Source organism: Rhincodon typus, chromosome 37, assembly GCF_021869965.1.
Source record: "Rhincodon typus isolate 14 chromosome 37, sRhiTyp1.1, whole genome shotgun sequence".
NCBI lineage: Eukaryota > Metazoa > Chordata > Chondrichthyes > Orectolobiformes > Rhincodontidae > Rhincodon > Rhincodon typus.
The window spans coordinates 11,723,835-11,744,247 of record NC_063368.1 but is presented as its reverse complement, the minus strand read 5'-3'; the positions used below and the strand labels follow the sequence as shown (position 1 = coordinate 11,744,247).

Genomic DNA, 20,413 nt, shown 5'->3' with positions numbered 1-20,413 from the left:
GTCACAGAGTCATACAGTGCGGAAACAGACCCTTCGGTCCAACCAGTCCATGCTAACCATGTTCCCAAACTAAACTAGTCCCACCTGCCTGTGTTTGATCTAAATCCCTCCAAACCTTTCCTACTTATGTACCTATCCAAATGTCTTTTAAACATTGTGACTGTACCCACACCTACCACTTCCTCAGGAAGTTCATCGCACACAAGCCACCCTCTGTGCAAAAACAAAAAAATTGCCCCTCATGTCCTTTCTATATCTTCCTCTTCTCACCTTAAAAATATGTCCCTCAGTTCTGAACTCTCTCACCCTAGGGAAAAAGATACCTGCCATTCACGTTATCTATAACCCCTCATTTTATAAACCTCTGTAAGGTCACCCCTCAACCTCTTACACTCCAGTGAAAGTCCTGGCCTATCCAGCCTTTCATCATAACTCAAAGTCTCCAATCCCAGCAACATCATGGTAAATCTCTTCTGAACCCTCTCGAGCTTAATAATATCCTTCCTGTAACAGGGTGACCAGAACTGGACATAGTGCTCCAGAAGAGGCCTCACCAACGTCCTATACAACCTCAACATAACATCCCAACTCCTGTACTCCAAGATCTGAGCAATGAAGGCAAGCGTGCTAAATGCCTTCTTTACAGTCGTTGACGAGAGTGTGTGATATCATCCTATGCAACAAGACTGAAGGATTCTGATGGCACAGTGGTAGCGTCCCTACCTTTGAGCCATAAGTCCAATGTTCAAGTCCCACCTACTCCAGAGGTATGTCATTACATCTCTGAACAGGTTGATTAGAAAAATATCTAACTTCCTAGAAAATATTGCGTTTACATAGAGCACCCCAGACTGAAGTAACATTCATGTTTAAAAAAAATGTTTTTGTATCATAGGCTCGTGATTTATCATTTAAGAAAGAATTTGCATTTATATAGCACCTTTCAAGGCCTCAAGATATCCCAATGCACTTTACAGCGACTAAAGAGTTTCTGAAGAGTAGTCAGCGTTGTAAGGTAACAGTAATCATACTGTTATTGGCCGGAAAGTGCTTTGGGATGTGTTGAAGTTGTGAAAGATGGGTTTGGAATGTGCCTTCCTTTCCTTTCAGTTTAGTTTTTTTTGTGATAAGCAGGCGTTAAGTGCAAAGACCCCTGTTGCCCAACATCACCGCCATTAAATTGAGAAGCAGCAACAACTGACTAAGTCAATAAGAGTTTCAGCAAGAAAAATCTAGTATTTTTATGGCCTCTTTCACAACCTTGAACCAATTTCAATTGCTGAAGCCCTTGCAATGTAGGAAATGTGGCAGCTGTTTTGCGCAGAGCAAGCTCCCACAAACAGCGACGTGATCATTTATTTTCGGTGTTGGCCAGGACACACAAGGTACAGTAAGTGTTCTTGCCTGAAATGCACCCACTGAGAGGGCAGTCCATTTCACACCTTGCCCAAAAGAAAACACTGGGACTCTAACAGAAGTTGCTAGAAAAGCTCAGCAGGTCTGGCAGCATCTGTGAAAAAAAAGTCAGAGTTAATGTTTCGGGTCTGGTGACCCTTCCTCAAAACTTCCTCAATGGGCAATTTTTTTTCATGCATTCGTGGACTGTGAGAGCTGTTGGCAAGAATGTATTACCTATCCCTTGAGAACAAGAATATAAGAAATAGGAGCAAGAGTAGGCCATTCAGCCCCTCAGGCCTGTCCCGACATGCAGTAAGCGGATGAGACAATGAGCCAATTGCCTTATAAGGAAGAGCTAGACAGATCAGACCTGTATCCTCCGGAGTATTGAAGAGTCAGAGGTGATTTAATTGAAACATGTTAGATCCTGAGGGGACTTCACCTGGTGGTTGCTAAAGACATTGAACTGTGTGTCCTTGTGTAAAATGAGGTGTCACTCATTTAAAACCCGAGATGAGGAAACATTCTTTTCTCATTTGGTACACTTGCCTTTATTGGTCAGTGCATTGAGTATAGGAGTCGGGAGGTCATGTTGCAGCTGTACAGGACATCGGTGAGGCCACTTTTGGAATGTTGCGTTCAGTTCTGGTCTCCCTACTATAGGAAGGATGCTGTGAAACTTGAAAGGGATCAGAAAATATTTACAAGGATGTTGCTGGGGTTGGAGAATCTGCGCTATAGGGAGAGGCTGAATAGGCTGGGGCTATTTTCCCTGGAATGTCAGAGGCTGAGGGGTGACCTTTATAGAGGTTTATAAAATCATGAGGGGCATGGATAGAGTGAATAGCCAAGGTCCTTCTCCCCAGGGTAGGGGAGTCCAAAACTAGAGGGCATGGGTTTAAGGTGAGAGGGGACCTAAGGGGCAACTTTTTCACATGGAGGTGGTGTGTGTATGGAATGAGCTGCTAGAGGAAGTGATGGAGGCTGATACAATTACAACATTTAAAAGGCATCTGGATGGGTATATGAGTAGGAAGGGTTTAGAGGGAAATGGGCCGAATGCTGGGAAATGGAACTAGATTAACTTAGGATATCTGGTCAGCATGAACAAGTTAGACTGAAGGGTCTGTTTCCAAGCTGTATATCTCTGACTCAGAGGTTGTGAATTTTTGGAACTTCCTTCCTCAAAAGGCAGCAGATGCAGAACGTTTAAATATTTTTAAGGCAGAGGGAGGTAGATTCTTGATGACCATGGGGATGAAAGATTATCAGGGGCTTTGCAGGAATGTAGAGTTGAGATTAAAATCAAATCAGCCATGATTTTACTGAATGGCAGAACAGGCTCGAAGGGCCGAGTGGCCTACTCTCATTCCTTGTTCCTTGCTTGTAATAGGATGATAGCTGATCTGCCCTAGGCTTCATCTTCTCTCTCCTGCCAGTATCCCAAAACCCTCAACTCACCAATATTTCAAAAACCTATCTACCTCCTCTTTAAATATTTACAGTGATCTAGCCTCCACGGCTCTTTGGGGTAGGGAATCCCAGACATTCACTTCCCTCTGGGAGAAGAAATTCCTTCACATCCCAGTTTGAAATGAGTGTCCCGTTTATTCTGTGTCCCCCTAACATTTCCCCCACATCTTCTCAACATTTACCCTGTTAATCCCCCTCAGAGTCTTGTCTGTTTCAATAAGATCACCCCCCCATTCTTCTCAACTGTAATGTATAAAAGCCTAACCTGTTTAGCTGTTCTTAATAAGGCAATCCCTTCATCCTGGGAATCAGCCTATTGAATCTCTTTGGAACTGCCTCTAATGTAAGCATATTCTTTCTTAAATACAGGAATCAAAGCTGTACACAACACTCCAAGGGGCCCTATCAACACACTCTATAATTTGTGACAAGATGTCCCTATTTTTAAACTGAGCAATAAAGGCCAAAATTCCACTTGCCTTGTTAATTACTTGCTGCACCTCCATGCTAACTCCAACTAAAGTGCATGATCTCACACTTTACTACATTAATCCCCACCATTTTTTTGTCCATTTGTAACCTCTCTTGCAGATTCCTAATGTTTGATTTGATTTGACTTATTGTTGTCACATGTGCCTAAGTACAGTGAACATTTTTTTGTTTTGCCAGCAGTACAGGCAGGTCATAACATACAAGGATGTACAGATCATAGGGTGCTTAGACAGAGTGTTACAGCTGCGCAGGAGGTGCACAGAGCAAGATCAACATTACATTTAAAATTTGAGAGGCCCATTCAGAAGTCTAATAACAGCGGGGAAGAAGCTGTTCTTGAATCTGTTGATGCATGTATTTGAGTTTCTGTATCTTTTGCCTGACAGAAAAGGCTGGAAGAGAGTATTACTGATGTGGGAGGGCGTCTTTGATGTTGGCACCCTTTCCTCAGCAGCAAGAAATGTAGATGGAGTCCGTGGATGGGAGGTTGGGTTGCATAATGTCCTCATCTCAATGTTACCCCCCACCTATTATTTGTATCATCAGCAACTACAGTTTGCTCCTTGTTCCAAGTCACGACTATTGATAGGAAATAATTAAGGTGCTAGGGCTGACCCTTGTGACATTCCTCCCATTATCTGTTTCCAGCCTGAAAAAGAACCACTAAATCTCTTGTGTATTCACAAATCCTCAGTCCAGGCTAATACACGACTCCCTCAATGTCGTGGGGTTATCTTGGGCAATCACTTTTTTCTATGGCACCTTATTGAATGGCCTCCAGAAATCTAATTTCTGCTGACCCCCAGCATGAGGCCCATTCCTGCCACGCTCCATCTCCATGGATCATTCCAATGGTATCGCGCACAACAGATTGCATAGGCACAACGAAAGAACCCCCGACAGAAGTAGAGTTCAGAAGGGGAGTGAGGTGGGGGAGTGAAGAGGGAAAGTGATGGGGGTACAGTGAGCATGGGGAGCGAGGGCAAAGGGAGATGGGGGGGGGATGGGAGGGAGGGGGTTAGTAAGAATGGGGTGATGTGAGGACAGGGGGGAGTGATGCGAAGGGAGAATTGAGGGGAGTAGAGAGGGCAGGGGGAAGTGAGGTCTGGGGTGTGAGGTGAGGGAGTATGAGGGTGGGTGAATGAGGGCAGGGTAAGTAAGGATGGAAGGTGAAGATGTGGGCTCATGAGGCGTGGACTGTTGTAAGGCGGGGATAGGAGGAGTGAGGATGTGGGGAAGTGAGGACAGGTGAATCAATGCCACCGCACCACCCTGGACCCCCCCCAGTCTCATGTGACATCTTTGGGATTTTTTTAATGTCCTCATTGTGAAAACCAATGGAAATTATTGGTTCACCCTTCTTACTTATTCGCTGTTAGTAATTCTCCAGTTGCATTCTTCAAGGGTTCCACACTTACTTTAGCTACTCCCTCTTTTTAATATACCTATAGAAGCTCTGCCATTTGTTTGTATATTTCTTGCCAATTTACATTCATAAAGTTGTGAGCGAGTTCCAAGATTTTCAGAAACCGACACTTCAGCACTGCCTCAGCTCTGCACTAAAGTATTAGCCTGGGTTATCTGCTCAGATAGATGGAATGAGTTTAGCCTAAGCCCTTTTCTGACATAGCTACAGCAAGAATGCTACAGTATCCCAGTACTTTATAGAATCCCTGCACTGACCCTCCGAAGAGCATCCCATCCAGACCCACCCCCATCTCTGTACCCCTGCATTTCCCATGGCTAACCCACCCAACCTGCACATTTGTAGACACTATGGGCCAATTTTGCATTGTGAATCCACCCTAACCGGCACATCTTTGGACTGTGGGAGGAAACTAGAGGAAACCTGCACAGACACCGGGAGAATGTGCAAACTCCACACAGACAGTCACCTGAAGGTGGAATCGCACCCGGGTCCCTGGCGCTGTGAGGCAGCAGTGCTAACCACTGAGCCACCGTGCCACCTGCATACATATGGGTAGCTACCGTCATCATGTGAACTCAAGGCACAGAGGATATATGAATCCATAACTGCAAACACAGCGTGATATGTCGAGAATTTGAGAAAAAAGTAATGGTGAGATACAATGAGTCTGTTTAATGGACCACGACTGGTATTTGATCCACTTTGTATTAATTTAAAGGGATGTGAAGGAAATGGCACAAGGTAAATTGTCTATTTGAAGAGTTAGTACTGATTCGATGGGTCAAAAGGCCTCCCTTCTGTACTGTAAAAATTCTGTGATGCCTTAAAAATTGATTCAGGTGCCAACACGTGTAGAAATAACTGAAAGGGTGACACATTCCAAGTGAGAACATTTCTTTATCCTATTTCCAACACCAGTTCTCCCCTCAGAGGTATATTTTCACTTCCGTTCTAGTAGGCTCCGGCGAAGCAGAGGGTTAAATAGGGACTGGTTGTGTTTGAGGGTTCCCGGATGGAAGCTTAATTAAAAAAAAGAAGCAGGTTGCAGGATTAGTTTAGAGCTGAGGCTGGATTGACAGAGAGGGGGAGCAGTGGAGAGGAGAGAGAGAGAGGAGAGTATAATGCTGGTACCAGGATCTTAAGACAACCTCCATCTCTTGTCTTGCAAACCCAAGGGTCTTGGGGAGGGCTGGGGGAGGTGAAGGCAAAGTTGTGTTGGGGGGGTGGGGGGAGAAAACAAGAAATTGAACAAAAGGGAGGACAGTGCTCCTCTTCAAATCTCAAAATAAAACAAGACTGAGAGGAGGAAGGGGATAAAGCCGACACAATGACTACATCCACAAAGGAAGGCGGCTGTGCACAGTATGTGGGGCCATACCGTCTAGAGAAGACACTGGGAAAAGGGCAGACAGGTTTGAAACCATTTTATTGAGTCTGTTTGATGCTTGTGTCCATGATGATGCTGTATCTGTTTCAATGCAGGATTGCAAACAGTTTTGTCTGGGATGCATGGAGCCACAAGAGGGGGAGGGGGGCTTAAGGGTGGTGGAGTGAAAAATCAATGAATCTATTTTTTTTTGCACAGAAAGCTCTTATTTTGTAGCTGCGTCGTAAGGTATTATTTTCCTACACACAGGGCGGGTTAGGGGCTGCCGACTTGCAGACAGCACGGTGATGTATTCACTGTATTTAATTCCTGGGAGTGATCACAAAATGGAACAAAAAAAAACAAGGGATTTTTGTTGTCACTCCCAGCTCTCGAACCTGCCCATTTCTCCCCTCTCGTTCCTCCATCCCCCACTTTTCTTTCCAAATGTGAGGTACCAGATGCTGTGACAGTCTGTCCCCCTCCCACCTTCAGCCTTTTGGGATAACATAAAGGGGGAGATTTTAAAACATTCAATTTTATTTCAGAGAAGTTTGAAAGGCTGTGATTTATGTTACGCTTCACATTTTCTTTTTGGGAGGGGATGCAACATCTGAAAATGTAATTTTATAATGTGTTAAATATTGCGTCCAGCTTAAAAAGAAAGGATTTGTAATTTCTAATAGCAAAATAAATTCGATGCAGCCCTTCCTCTGTTTAATCTGGTTAAGAGGAGATTCAGATATAAATGAAGTACTGGAAATTAGATTGTAGCTTGTTGGGGGAGCAGAGAGGGGAAATACTCCTTTAAACCATCTCTCAAGTTAGTGCAGGGAAGTGGATGGCTGGTTCCCCCCGCCCCCACTTTATTAAAATCGGTGTGGTTTTTTTGTGAGCCAGTGGAAAGTACAGGCTGCAACACTATTCCAGCCCTGCCTCCTTCCCCCGGAGTGGGACAGCCTGTTATGGCTTGTGAGCATCCATTGGAACTTGATTGCAGCGGGGCGAGAGACCGGGGGGGAAGGCAATGCTTCGAGGTGCTGCATTAGATTGCAAAGAAATGGACACAGGGAAGGAAGGGCTCAGCCACGGGGAAGTGAGATGCAGTTTGAAGAAACCAGGGAATCCGCAGATATTCTCAGGAGCAATAAGGCGAAATACCAGCTACTTAGAGACAAAAGTGGGGACTGCAGGGGTCTGCCAGTCCATCTATAAAACATACCATCCTTTATCAGTCAGAGGGGTAACAGGGAATTATATACATTATACAATTTTATGCTGCTGCTTTGCTCAGTGGGATTAAGACTATTGTATAGATTATAAACATACCCTGCTGTATCTCTGAGGAATATAAGGTATTATGGAGACTATAAACATACCGTCATTGGCATTTAGAGTGTTATATATTTGTCTCTCTCATTGGGATATTTTTGTATGATATACTATATCACACGTTGTGGTGTATCTGTCAGTTGGATATACGTTATTACATACTCTGTCACATACTGTGGCGCGTCTGTCCATGGGATACAGCAGCAAAATGTTGCCCCTTTGTCAATACCAAAATATTTTAAAGTGAGCATGTCGTTTTTTTTTCATGCAAATATTTCCGTGTGGGCCCGACGATTTACAAAGAGATATAATCGCCCAGAGATTGAGGCTAACTTTGCAATCCTCCTCATCTGCACTGACCGCTTTCCCCCAGTAAGGACGATGGAAGGCAGTGGCCAGTTCTCTCTCGGGTCTGTCGTGACAGCTGGGTAGCGAACATTGTCATGCATTATGACAGACTGTGTTGGTAGGAGCCTCATAAAATACAGAGATTGCACGATCGTCTACTCGTATGACAGTGGGGATGAATGTAAAATGTAGAGTGAACCTCTGTCATTGTAATATATACATACAAAAGCGAAAATTGCTGGAAAAGCACAGCAGGTCTGTCAGCATTTGCAGAGAGAAAGCAGAGTTAACGTTTTCCGAAGAAAGGTCACTGGGCCCGAAATGTTAACTCTGCTTTCTATCCACAAGATGCTGCCAGACCTGATGAACTTTCCCAGCAAATTCTATATTTGTTCCTGATTTCCAGCAACTGCAGTTCCTAAAGTTTTTTATTAATATAGATATGCACTATGTTAAATCCATGGTGTGGGATATCAAGCAACAAGCAGTTGCAATTTATGGAGTTAGTACTAGTCTCTCACGTGTTTGGTGTCATGTACTAATTTCTAAGTTGCGCGTGGGTGAAACATGAAAAAGAAATAAAGGTGGTTTAGAATGTACAGCCAGGCACTTTGTCGGAAATGACTGGAGCCACAATGTCTGCAACCTCTTGACTGTCTTTGAAGAGAAAGAAGGGAGTGTTGCATTTCTAAACCCCTCTCCGACCTTTGTAGAACCCTTCTGAAGTGTCCTCGCCTGTTGTAATGGAGGCAAAGTGGCAACCATTTTGTGTACAGCAAGATCCCAGAAGCAACTATGTGATAATGGCCAGATAATCTGTCAGAGGGATTGGGCAGGTAGACTCCCCGGTTACCTATGAAATGTGGGACTGTGGGCTGTTTCTCGTCTGCCTGAGAGAGGCCTCAGTTTAATATCTCCTCTGTAAAACACATCTCTTACTTACACTTGAAATCAGCCAGGTTTTGCCCAACTTCAGATAAATTAGATGTGGTTCAATTATTCCAGATGCATAGTGCTACATATTTTACTGTTATTGAGCAAAGCATCCCCTGATTTATTGTGAGCAGTAATACCAGACTTTTGCCAATATTCATGGAAACTTTGCGAGAGCATTTATTCCCAGTTTGGATTGTGTGCATCTGAATGTTTAAAAACATATAGTTATACAGACAGGCAAGGAAGAACAAGTGTAGCATTAAAAAAAGGAGGTCCCTCTTTTGATACACCGATGAGAAACTTTTTTCTTCGAGTGATGTTAGTCTGCGGAAATTTCCTCCGCAAAATGTAGTGGTGGCTGGGACTTTAAAATTATTCAAGGCTGTGTTAGATTTGTTTTGAGAGATGAGAGAATCAAAAAGTTAATGTGGGAGGGAAGTGGAGCTCAGACCACAACCAGATCCAGTAGCAGGCTTGAAGGGCTGAATGGCCTATTCCTGCTGGCTGCTGAGTTCCTAGTTATTTCACAGGTCAGACTAGCTGGTGTCCATTTCAGGCCACTGGCTGTCAGTTTCGGAGTAAGAAATATAAGGCTTGGGCCAGGGACCAGTTAGCTGCAGGGGCCAGTTGTGGCTCAGTGGAAACTACTCAGGTCTCTGAGTCATAAGGTTGTGGGTTCAAATTTTGCTTGTGAATGAGCTGATGTTCTCAGTGTGGTGCTGAGGGTGTGTTGTCCTGTTAGGAGTTTATTTTCTTTGTTCATTAATGGGATGAGGGCTAGGCCAGTGTTTATTGCCCATCCCTAATTGTTAGGGGCCAACCACATTGCTGTGGGTCTGGATTCACATGTAGGCCACACCAGGTAAGGATGGCAGTTTCCCTCCCTAAAGGACATTAGTGAACCAGATGGGTTTTTCCTGACAATCAGCAATGGATTCATGGTCATCATTAGACTCTTAATTTCATATTTTTAATTGGATTCAAATAGCACCATCTGCTGTGGCAATTTTTGAACTCGGGTCCTGGGGACATTCTTTGGGTCTCTGGGTTAACAGTCCAGCAATAACACCACTAGGCCATTGCCTCCCCCTCGCAAGGAATGTGATCTCTCAGAATATGATGCTGACCAGAATTTGGTGGCTGTGAACGATCCCATTATCTCTAAACAAAAACCTGACCGCCTTGTTGAAAAGTAATATTTTAGCATTCCCCAGGATACATTTAAAGCATTCTGTGAGACCAACTCTTCCTGTGGCTGTTGCACTGATCCCCATTACACCTTCTCTGTCACACATTATTCACAACTCAACTGTTGTTGTAAATAATCACCATAACTGGCTGAGAAAAAGATATTTGCATTTGAATACCACCTTTCTGGACATCTGAAAGCACTTTACGCCCAAATGGGCAGCACGGTGGCTCAGTGGTTAGCACTGCTGCCTCACAGCGCCAGGGACCTGGGTTTGATTCCACCCTCGGGCGACTGTGTGGAGTTTGCATATTCTCCCTGTGTCTGCGTGGGTTTCCTCCCACAGTCTAAAGATGTGCAGGCTAGGTGGGTTGGCCATGCTAAATTGCCCATAGTGTTCAGGGATTTGTAGATTAGGTGGGATATAGGGGGAATGGGTCTGGGTGGGATGCTGTAAGGGTCGGTGTGGACTTTTTGGGCCAAAGGGCCTGTTTCCACACTGTAGGGATTCTATGATATTCTAAATGTTGTAACGTAGGGAAATGTTGCAGCCAGTTGGTGTAAAGCCAACTCACAAGGACAGTGACGTCATTCTCATCCTGCTGTTGTAGTGATATTGAGGAGAAGCTGTTTTGGAATTTTTTAATGTCCACTTGTAAAGGTAGATGGGGCATCATAGAGATATGGAGTAGAGTTATTAACAGCATGGATAGAGGCCCTTTGGCCCATCATGTCTGCTCAGGATCATCGCGCAACCATCTCTTCTATTCCCCTGCTCTTGGCTGATAGCTATGGCATATCAAGTGCTTATCTAAATACTACTTCAATGTCTTGAGGGTTCCTGTCTCTAACACCCTTTCCTCAGTGAGTTCCAGACACTCACCACCCTCTGGGTGAAAAATATTTTCTTCAAATCCCAAAATTTCCTACCCTTGACCTTAAATCTGTGGCCCCTTGTTATTGACCCCTCTATGATCTGTATCATACGTCAAACCTCACACTTTGTAAATTATAGCTAATGTTCTTCTAAATAAAAAAGGCGAGAGCCAGTCAACGTTTGTCATCTTCTCCTGACCTTCACAAACTTGGCCTGTCCCCAAGGAAAGGAGTCAAGTGTTTTATATTATAGAGAACATTAGCAGCATTACTCCTCAATTACCTTCAGAATGTGCCCATTTAGACCACTGTACACAAGGAGTAATTAGGTAGTGACTCTCCAGTGAAACATTGCAACCAAATGACAGTTTTAGTGGTTAATGTCACAGCTGAGTACTTGGTTCTGTTTCTACACAAACCTGAGTTTAGTGAATGAGGAGAGGGATCAGGGGGCCCCTCTGCATTGGTCAAATTTACAAAAGTGGGGATCCAGCAGTCTAAGAGTTGGCCATGAGATATTAGCAAAAACATTCCAAACCATTGGGAATGACCTGGCTTAGGTTTGACTTGAACCAGGCTCCCTCACAAAGGATTGGAGTCTGGGATATTGTACACTTTGGTTTCAGAAAGGGAGTGAGGGACAAACCGTTTACAGGTTTGTTTGTGTGACAGGGACATTTTTAGAAAGTATCACTGAGACTAATTAAACGAGGGTTGAAGAAATGAATTGAACGTCTTGTCAGAATATCGATGTTCATTTGTAGTCACTGAAATTTTGGAGGGTCGTCTACAGCAGGCTGTTCTACCCATCCTGTCTGTCCTAGCTCTTTGAAAGATCTCCCCAATTAGTCTTACCCCCCGTGCACTGTCTCTATAACCCTGCAAATTTCTGTCCTTCATGGATTCCTCCAATTCCCTTCTGAACATGACCTTACTTCCACTGACTTTGCAGGAAGTGTGTACCAGATCTTTATTGACTGCTGCACCTTTTCTGCCTCCTTCAGATATTTTTCTGATGATTATAACGCCGTACCCTCTGGTTACCGATGACTACCACCAGTTGGAAACAGTTTCTATTCTCCTGATGAGTTTAAATGCCTCATATTAAACGTCCCTTTAACAGTGTCTGTCCGATGGAAAAACACCCCCAGCCTTCACAGTCTTTCCAGGTAACAGAAACCCCTCATTCCTGGTACCACTCTTGTAAACATCCTCTGCACTCTCTCTGTTAACTTCCTCCCTAAAGTGTGGCACTTAGAGCTGGACACCATATCCAGATGCGGGGTGACCCATGATTTACAAAATTGGAGGATAACTTCTTTGGGATAGCAAGAACCGCCGATGCTGGAGTCTGAGATAACACAGTGTGGAGATGGAGGAACACAGCAGGCCAGGCAGCATCAGAGGAGAAGGAGAGCTGATGTTTCGGGTCGGGACCCTTCTTCAGAAATGGGCGAGGGGGTCGGTAGCTCTGAAATAAACAGAGGGAGGAGGGGTGGGGCTGGGGAAGGCAGGTGCGATGGTGATAGGTGGATGCAGGTAGGAAGTGGTGGGGATTGGTCGGTGGGAAGGATAGGGTGGATAGGTGGGAGGGAAGATGGACGGGTTGTCTCAGGACAAGGAGTAGGGATGAGAGGGAGGCTTGGACATGGGATGAGGCTTGGGGTGGGGGGGATTTTTCTGCCTGGCCAGCATTTGTTGCCCATCCCTAGTTACCCTTGAGAAGGTGACTGCCTTCTTGAACCAGTGCAGTCCCCATACCCTCTTACTCTATATATAATTTGCAAATTGAGAAGAATCAATGGGTGTTCAATTTGGTGGGTTTTAAGGGTCTAATTGAGGAAGTTATTCGGTAAAGTGAAGGTACTGCTGACAACTAGCTGGTATGGATAAATAACTCATAGGGAACTAGGAGGTAGAAATGGATTTTTGTTTAGAAAAGAGTTTTTTGGATTGGCGGGCTGTTGTGTGATAGTTCCTAACTTGCTCTTTATGCAAATATGATTCTCGATTTGCTCTTAGATGTGATTAGGTGACACATGCTGAACAATCTGAGTGTGCTGACAGCTCCACTAACAACTGATTTCAAATAACCAACTGAGCTCATTTGCTCTGTTAAAAGCGACGTGCGTAGGGACCCACTGTCTGCAAACAAATGTTGAAACCTTGTGCCATTTTCGCAATACGTGGGATCTTCTGGGGTCAGTAATTCCTGTGGCTTTCTCCATGGCGATGTCTTGACCAATCAGAGTCGACTTGCCAACCAATCATCACCCATTTCTCCTGTGGTATACATTGTGGTGATGGTTTCATTTCGAAACATTTGTCCTGATGGGTGCAAGGTGACAATCTTTAGGATTGTGTCTCTCTTTCCGGCAACATCCAGATTTTGGATTCACATATCGAGAGGGACATGTCCTAGGCTTGCAGCTGTGAATGAGGCAGAGAACGGAAAGCGGCAGAGAGGATTAAATGAGTGCACTGAGTAATAGCAGGCACAATTTAACATAACAAATATGGTGTAGGACGTCAGAATGGCAGCTGGCAATGCAGCTGAAGGGAAGAAGCACTCGACTGTGGAGAAGAGGATTTGAAACTGTCTAGGCCCAGGTTAGTGATGGCCACTGTGCAAGTGTAAATGTGACCCAAAACAGGTGTTAAGCTCCACGATAAGAATGATAGAATCTAAAAGCAAAGAGCTGTCTGTGTAAAGTTCTGGGTGGACTTTAACTGGGTTCTATTTTTAGGTACCTGTGGAAAGTTACACTGACCCTAGAATGGGGTCCATTGATAACTCAGCTATTTTTTTTTCCCCTTTTATTCATTCATGGGCTGAGAGCATTGCTGGCTAGGTCAGCATTTATTGCCCAGAGGGCAGGTAAGAGTCAACCATATTGCTGTGGGTCTGAAAGTCTCATGTAGGCCCAGACCAGTTTCCTTCCCTAAAGGGCATTAGTGAACCAGATGGGTTTTTTCCCCAACAATTGACATAGTTTCATGGTCATCTCTTAATTCCAGATTTTTTTTTTTAATTGAATTCAAATTACACCATCTGTCTTGGTGGGATTTGAACCCAGATCCCTAGAACATTATCTGGGTCTCTGGATTAACAGTCCAGCAATAACACCACTAGGCCATCACCTCCCCTTTGAGAGAAGAAAGGCTCAGTGAATTAGGTTCCACAAAGGTGAGGCGGTTACTAGCTAAGTGTATTAGAATACTGAAGGCTAGGTAGGGAGGGTGTGACTCTCCCTTCACTAGGGGAGACTAGGATTTGGGGGACATCATCACACAATTAGAATCAAGACAATTCAAAGGTGTAAGAAGGTGACCCTGCTGGAGATAATGAGTTACAAAATCAGAAGTTGTTGGAAAAGCTCAGCAGGTCTGGCAGCATCTGTGAAGAAAAAATCAGAGTTAAAGTTTCGGGATCGGGTTCTGAGGAAGGATTACCGGACCCAAAACGTTAACTCTGTTTTTTTTCCTTCACAGATGCTGCCAGACCTGCTGAGTTTTTCCAGCAACTTCTGATTTTGTTCCTGATTTACAGCACCCGCAGTTCTTCGGGAGAATATGAGTTCCCTGATTGGGATTGTTAATCTGGTCCAATCAGGGAGCCCTGGCTGACAGATTAAAAAGGGGAGCATCAGAGATACTGACTCCCTGGTTCCTGATTCTGAATGAGACAGTACTTTAATCGAGGATTGTTCATGCATAAATAAAGGCTGTCTTGGTCACAGGATACTGGCCTCTGTTGAGTTGTTTCAAAAGGGAATAGTCCTCAAAGAATGTGGAATGCTTTGCTTCATAAAAGCATGAGCAACAGAGGTCCTAATGGAGGTAGATGCAGGCTTAGTGAGAGAAAGAGATTAGGTTTTGAGAGAGTAACCTTGTATGAGAGAATGGCCATGAGTCATCTGACCAGGTTCCTACACACACAATGTTATGTCTTCCCGTTCGAAACCTATGGATGTAGTACACAGAGTTTGAACATTAGCTGTGGGATGTAGGTGTACGTGCAATAGAATGGAAGCTCAGACAGTGTGACTCTTTTGTAGGCTGTCTAAAGATGTGCACAAATCTACTATGTCAGTGGCCTTCAGTTCTGATGAGGGCTGTGGGCATGGGTAGTTTACTGTTGCTGTATACTTGTTGGTCTCTGAGGTAAAAAGAAAGGTGAAAATAACCACATAATAAAACATAATGTGGCATAACACCATATATCACATAGGTGCACTTATTGCCCATCGGGCAGTTAAGAGTCGACTCTGTTGCTTGTGGGCCTCAAGTCATATTGAGGCCAGACCAGGTTCTCCATTCCCGATCTTTTTGAATTCCAATTATGCCATCCGCTATGATGGGTTTTGAACTAATGTCCTCAGAATTTTGACCTGGGAGTCTGGATTACTAGTCCAGTGACATTTGTATGGCACTACCTCCCCATGATCCATGTGGCTGTGGATTACATCAATGGATTTATGGCCTTAAGTATATTACATATACATGGGGGGAGGTGATGGCCTAGTGGCATTATCATTAGGCTATTAATCTAAAGACCCAGATAACATTCTGGGGACTGGAGTTCAAATCCCACCATGGCAGATGGTGGCATTTGAATTCAATAAAATATCTGGAATTAAGAGTCTAACAGTGACCATGAATCCATTGTTGGGGGCAAAACCCCATCTGGTTCACTAAAGTCCTTTTAGGGAAGGAAACTGCCATCCTTACCTGGTCTAGCCTACATGTGACTCCAGACCCAAAGCAATGGGGTTGACTCCAGGCAATTAGCAATGGGCTATAAATACTGCCTGGCCAGTGACACCCCTCATCCTGTTAATGAAAAACAAATCCTATTCTGATGAGAAAAGTACAAAATCAGCCTTCTGTATTTTTAGAAAGTCAAACTTTGCTCTTGCCATCCATTCTGCAGCAAGTCTGTGTAACATAGAGAAATTAAGATATCTTGCTGCTGTTGTAAAGAGCCTGCCTGGAGTATGGTACCCTGCTTTGCTCTCCTTATCCAAGGAAGGATACACTTACTATTGAAGGAGTACAGCGAGCATTCACCAGTCTGACCCTGGGCTGGTGGAACCGGCCCTGGGTGGAGAGATTTGAGGAGACTGTATTCTCTTGAGTTTGGAAGAATGAGAGGTGATCTCATTTGAGGTGTACAATGTTTTTTTTATATGGCTTGACAGGGTAGGTGCGTGGTGGATGTTTCCTCGTAGCTGGGAGTCTAGATCCAGAGGACATTGTCTCAGGACAAGAGGTTGGCTATTTTGGAGCAAACTGAGGAGGAATCTGTTCACTCGTTTGGGGGGAGAGGGGGTTGGGGTGTGGGGGGATGTGGGGTTTGAATCTTTGGAATTCTGTACTCCATGGAGTAATAGAAGCTCAGTCATTGAGTATGTTCAAGACAGGAAATTAATTAGATATCAAAAGATATGGGGATAGACCAGGAGAATGGCTTGTGGTAGATCTGCCACAATCTGGTTGAATGGTGGAGCATGCTCAAGGGGCTGAATGGCCTCCTTCTTGTATTCCTGTGTTACTAAGTATCACTTCAAACTCAGCTGAAGATAACTGGGTTAAATTGACCATACCTTCATGAAGCCCTGTGCTGTGTGCACTCTCATCCCTTTCTGATGTCTGAGTTCTGCATCTCCAGGCTTCAGCCATGGAAATGAGGAACTGGGATGGTTCAATGTAGAAGTTCTGCCATCCCAGTGATAAAGACCTACCTTGGCTGGGTACGAGTCCTGTGTGAAATGAGTTTGTTACCGTGTTAACATAGATATTGGGGGTGGAGGAATCTTGGGCTCCACTAACACAAAGTTCCGCCAATTCCACAACAAAGACAAGACTTATACTATTAAAAATAGGGCCTTAGGTAGTGTTGTAGAACAGAGAGACTTCTAGGGATTCAGGTACGAAATTCTTTGAAGTTTGCATCATGTGTAGATATAGTGGTTAAGAAGGTATTTAGCACGCTTGTCTTCATTGCTGAGATCTTTGAGTATAGGAGTTGGGACGTCATGTTGAGGTTGTATAGGACATTGGTGAGGCCTCTTCTGGAATACTGTGTCCAGTTCTGGCCACCCTGTTATAGGAAGGATATTATTAAATTGGAGAGGGGTTTAGAAAAGATTTACCAGGATGTTGCCGGGAATGATGGTCTTGAATTATTAGGAGATGCTGGGACATATTTCAGTGCAGTGTGGGAGGTTGAGAGATGACCTTACAGAGGTTTATAAAATCTAAATAGATAATCTAAAATAGATTAGGTGAATGACAGGTGTCTTTTCCCTAGCATGGGGGCTTTCAAGACTAGGGAGGCATATTTTTAAGGTGAGAGGAGAAAGATTTAAAAAAGACATGAGGGACAATTTTTTTTTTTACACAGAGTGGTTCGTAAGTGGAATAAACTTCCTGAGGAAGTGGTGGATGTGGGTACAGTTACAATGTTTAAAAGACATTTGGTAAAGTACATGAATAAGAAATGGTTGAAGGGATAACAAGGTGTAGAACTGGATGAACACAGCAGGCCAAGCAGCATCAGAGGAGCAAGAAGGGCTGACGTTTTGGGCCTAGACCCTTCTTCAGAAAAATGGTTGAAGGGATATATGGGCCAGGAGCAGGCAGGTGGGACTTGTTTAGTTTGAGATTATGGTTGGCATGGACTGGTTGGACTGAAAGGTCTGTTTCCATGCTGTGTGACTCTATGACAACTTACGTATTGGATATGAATGTTACTGGGTAGGCCGGCATTTATTGCCCACTCCTAGTTGCCCAGAGGACAGTTAAGAGCAGCCACATCACTTGGGACCTGGGGTCACATGTAGGCCAGACTGGGTAAGGCCAGCAGATTTCCTTCTTGCCATGGTGGGATTTGAACCCAGGTCCCCAGAACATGGGGTCCTGGATTACTCACCCAGTGCATTACAATTGCTGGCCTTCAGTTACTGTAACGTGATAAAATGACACAAGGTCTTTTTTAGAGCAGTGTTTAACACTGAGCCACACATTGGGAGAGATGCTAGTTTAGTGAGGTCAGTTTTAAGAATTGTCTTAAAGGGGAAGGAGAGAGAGAAAACAGCGGGGGGAGTATAAAACTAGGGAGGGAATCTCAGAGGTAAAAAGTCTTGGGAGCTGAAAGCATGGCTGCCAATGATGGAACAATTGACGGTGAAGGAGGCAAAATTGAAGTTGGGGGTTTTGAGGGTTTTAGGGCTGGAGCTGTTTGCAAAAAAATGGACGATGAGATGACAAAGGGATTTTTAAATGCTTAGGAGAATTTTATAATCAAGGCTTTCGGGCTGGAAACCAATCTATTCCAGGGAGCACAGGTTGACGGGATTTGGTAAGATCGAGTACAGGCAGTAGATCGGGACTGGCAGGTACAGAATTTCAGAATTGCTCCAAAAGAGGAGGTATGCTACTGAAGCTATTCACCGTACACTCATCAGGACAAAATCACAAGAATGCCTAATCTCAAAGGGAACACCGATTTATACTGCATGAGAAGAGTGTGCTGATTGGTTGTCAAGTGGACTCTGATTGGTAGAGATGTACCATGGAGAATGCACCAGGGAACATTAACTGGCAAGCTTTGGTTTAAATTCAAACCAGGGAAGTTGACTCTGATTGTGTTCCCCCATGGCAATGCCTTGACCAATCAGGAATGGCTATCCTGAAAGCTTCTCTTCGGATCAAAATGGGACAATGCCTGGGCTTGTTCCTACTGTTTCCAAAGGAAATTGACCTGCTTGCAAATATAAGTAGATTCTTGTGTGCATAGGTCAGGGCACTTCCCCACTAATTTGCACCATCTCGTGCAGTATAAATTGTTGTTCCCTTTGAGATTTGGCATTCTTGCAATTCTGTCCTGATCAGTGCAGGATGAAAAGCTTCAACAGCATGTCTTTATTTATATAGCAACACAGATGGCAGAGGTTTGAAGGAGGTCACGTCGATAGAAGAAACCCGGTGAGATACTGGCCACAAAAGCTTTGGAATTTTGACCAGGCCTTGGGCATCAATAACTCACGCATTCCCCAAAATGCAGCATTAAATGCCAGAATCTCACCTCGAGTCTCCCAGAGAGTCTGGGAGTTAGAACGTGTCGTGTCAGTGAAGTGGAGACTTTCTCACCCGAGGGTGGAGGCTGAGACATCCACTGTCTGAGGAGAGGAGTCTTTGTTCTGCATTGAGCTGTGCTGTACCTAACCTGACAAAGGGCTTTCACACCTGAGTGTCTGAAACGACATGAGCTCGACTCCCAGACAAGAATCTTAAAGCTAAACACTGGGAAGGAGCCAAATTAACAAAATAGCAAGCTTGTGACTGAGGTAGGAGTAGAAATCAGGCAGAAGTATCTAATGGGAAGATGGAGAGAGGTAGACCTGTTGAAGGTCCTATCAGTTATATCTCCCTATCCTCAACTTGGAGAAGAGATGGAAGCACGTGCTGGCATTTATAATGCACTGCTCACAAACTAAAAGCACCTTCGAGCCTCCATTTGCTGGAAGGGATCCAACATTCATCTGCCTGAGTCCTGACTCACATTGAAACCCATTCACCCATCATCTGTTCTCTGTTCACTGTTCTCTCCTCCTCCCTGTGTCTTTCCCTTCCTCCCTTTCTCTCTCTTTGTCTTCGTCCTACTTTCTCTTTCTCTTCCCTCCGCTTTCTTTCCCTCCCCCTTGCTTTTCTCAAACCCGTCTATCTCTCCCTTCCTCCCTTTGTCTTTCTCTCTCTGTCTTCCTTTTCATCTTCCTTCCACTCTCTCTCTGTCTGTCCCTCTCTCTCTGTCTCTCCCTCTCTCTCTGTCTGTCCCTGTCTCTCCCTCTCCCTCTCCCTCTCACTGTCTCTCTCTCTCATTGTCTCTCTCTCCTTTTCTCTCCTCCCTTTCTCTCTCTCACTCTCTCTCCCTCCCACTCCCTCTTTCTCTCCTTCTCCTTGCTTTTGCTCTCCCTCCCTACCTTTCTCCCTCCCTTTCTCTCCCTCTCTTTCTCTCTTCCCCCTCCCTTTCTCTCTCTCTCCCTCTCTCTCCCCCTGCCTCTCTCTTTCTCTTTTTCTCTCTCTCTCTCCCCGCTTTCTTTCTCTGTCCCCTTTTTTTTTCTCTCTCTCTCTCTCCCTCTCCCTCTCCCTCTCTCTCTTCCCTCTTTTTTTTCTCTCTCTGTCTCTCCCTTCTTTCCCTCTCTCTCTCCCTCCCTTTCTCTCCATCTCTCTCTCCCTCCATTTCTGATCATTTTAAGACACTTCTCAAACCCAAGCTCCATCAGTCTTTGTATCTCCGTAGATGACTACTTTTTTTAGCTGGCTGTCTGTACTCTCTCAAAATCTGTCACTGCCTAGCTCGCAGTTCAGCAGACTTCCATGGTTTCATATTAATTCTGTCAAACTTATCATAGTTCGCAAAAACCCACATGGATTCTCAAACAAAGGCTGAGATAAAGCCATTTGGGCCACTGGGGCTATCATTACCCACGATGCTGAATGGGAGCCCAGCTGGTTTGGGTTTTGGGCATAGCTTCAGTTCCATCAACATCATTCTTCTTTACCTTCTGGT

At 44.5% G+C, this 20,413-nt stretch overlaps 1 protein-coding gene across 1 annotated transcript in view; it reads left to right on the top strand.

The window, feature by feature from the left end:
* Positions 1-6,119: 6,119 nt before the first annotated feature.
* The window catches only part of LOC125487135 (serine/threonine-protein kinase BRSK2), a 125,442-nt gene continuing 111,148 nt past the window's right edge, over positions 6,120-20,413 (top strand). The window contains exon 1 of the mRNA XM_048617358.1: positions 6,120-6,204. Within this exon, the coding sequence (XP_048473315.1) occupies positions 6,120-6,204 (85 nt within the window). The remainder of the gene's footprint in view (positions 6,205-20,413) is intronic.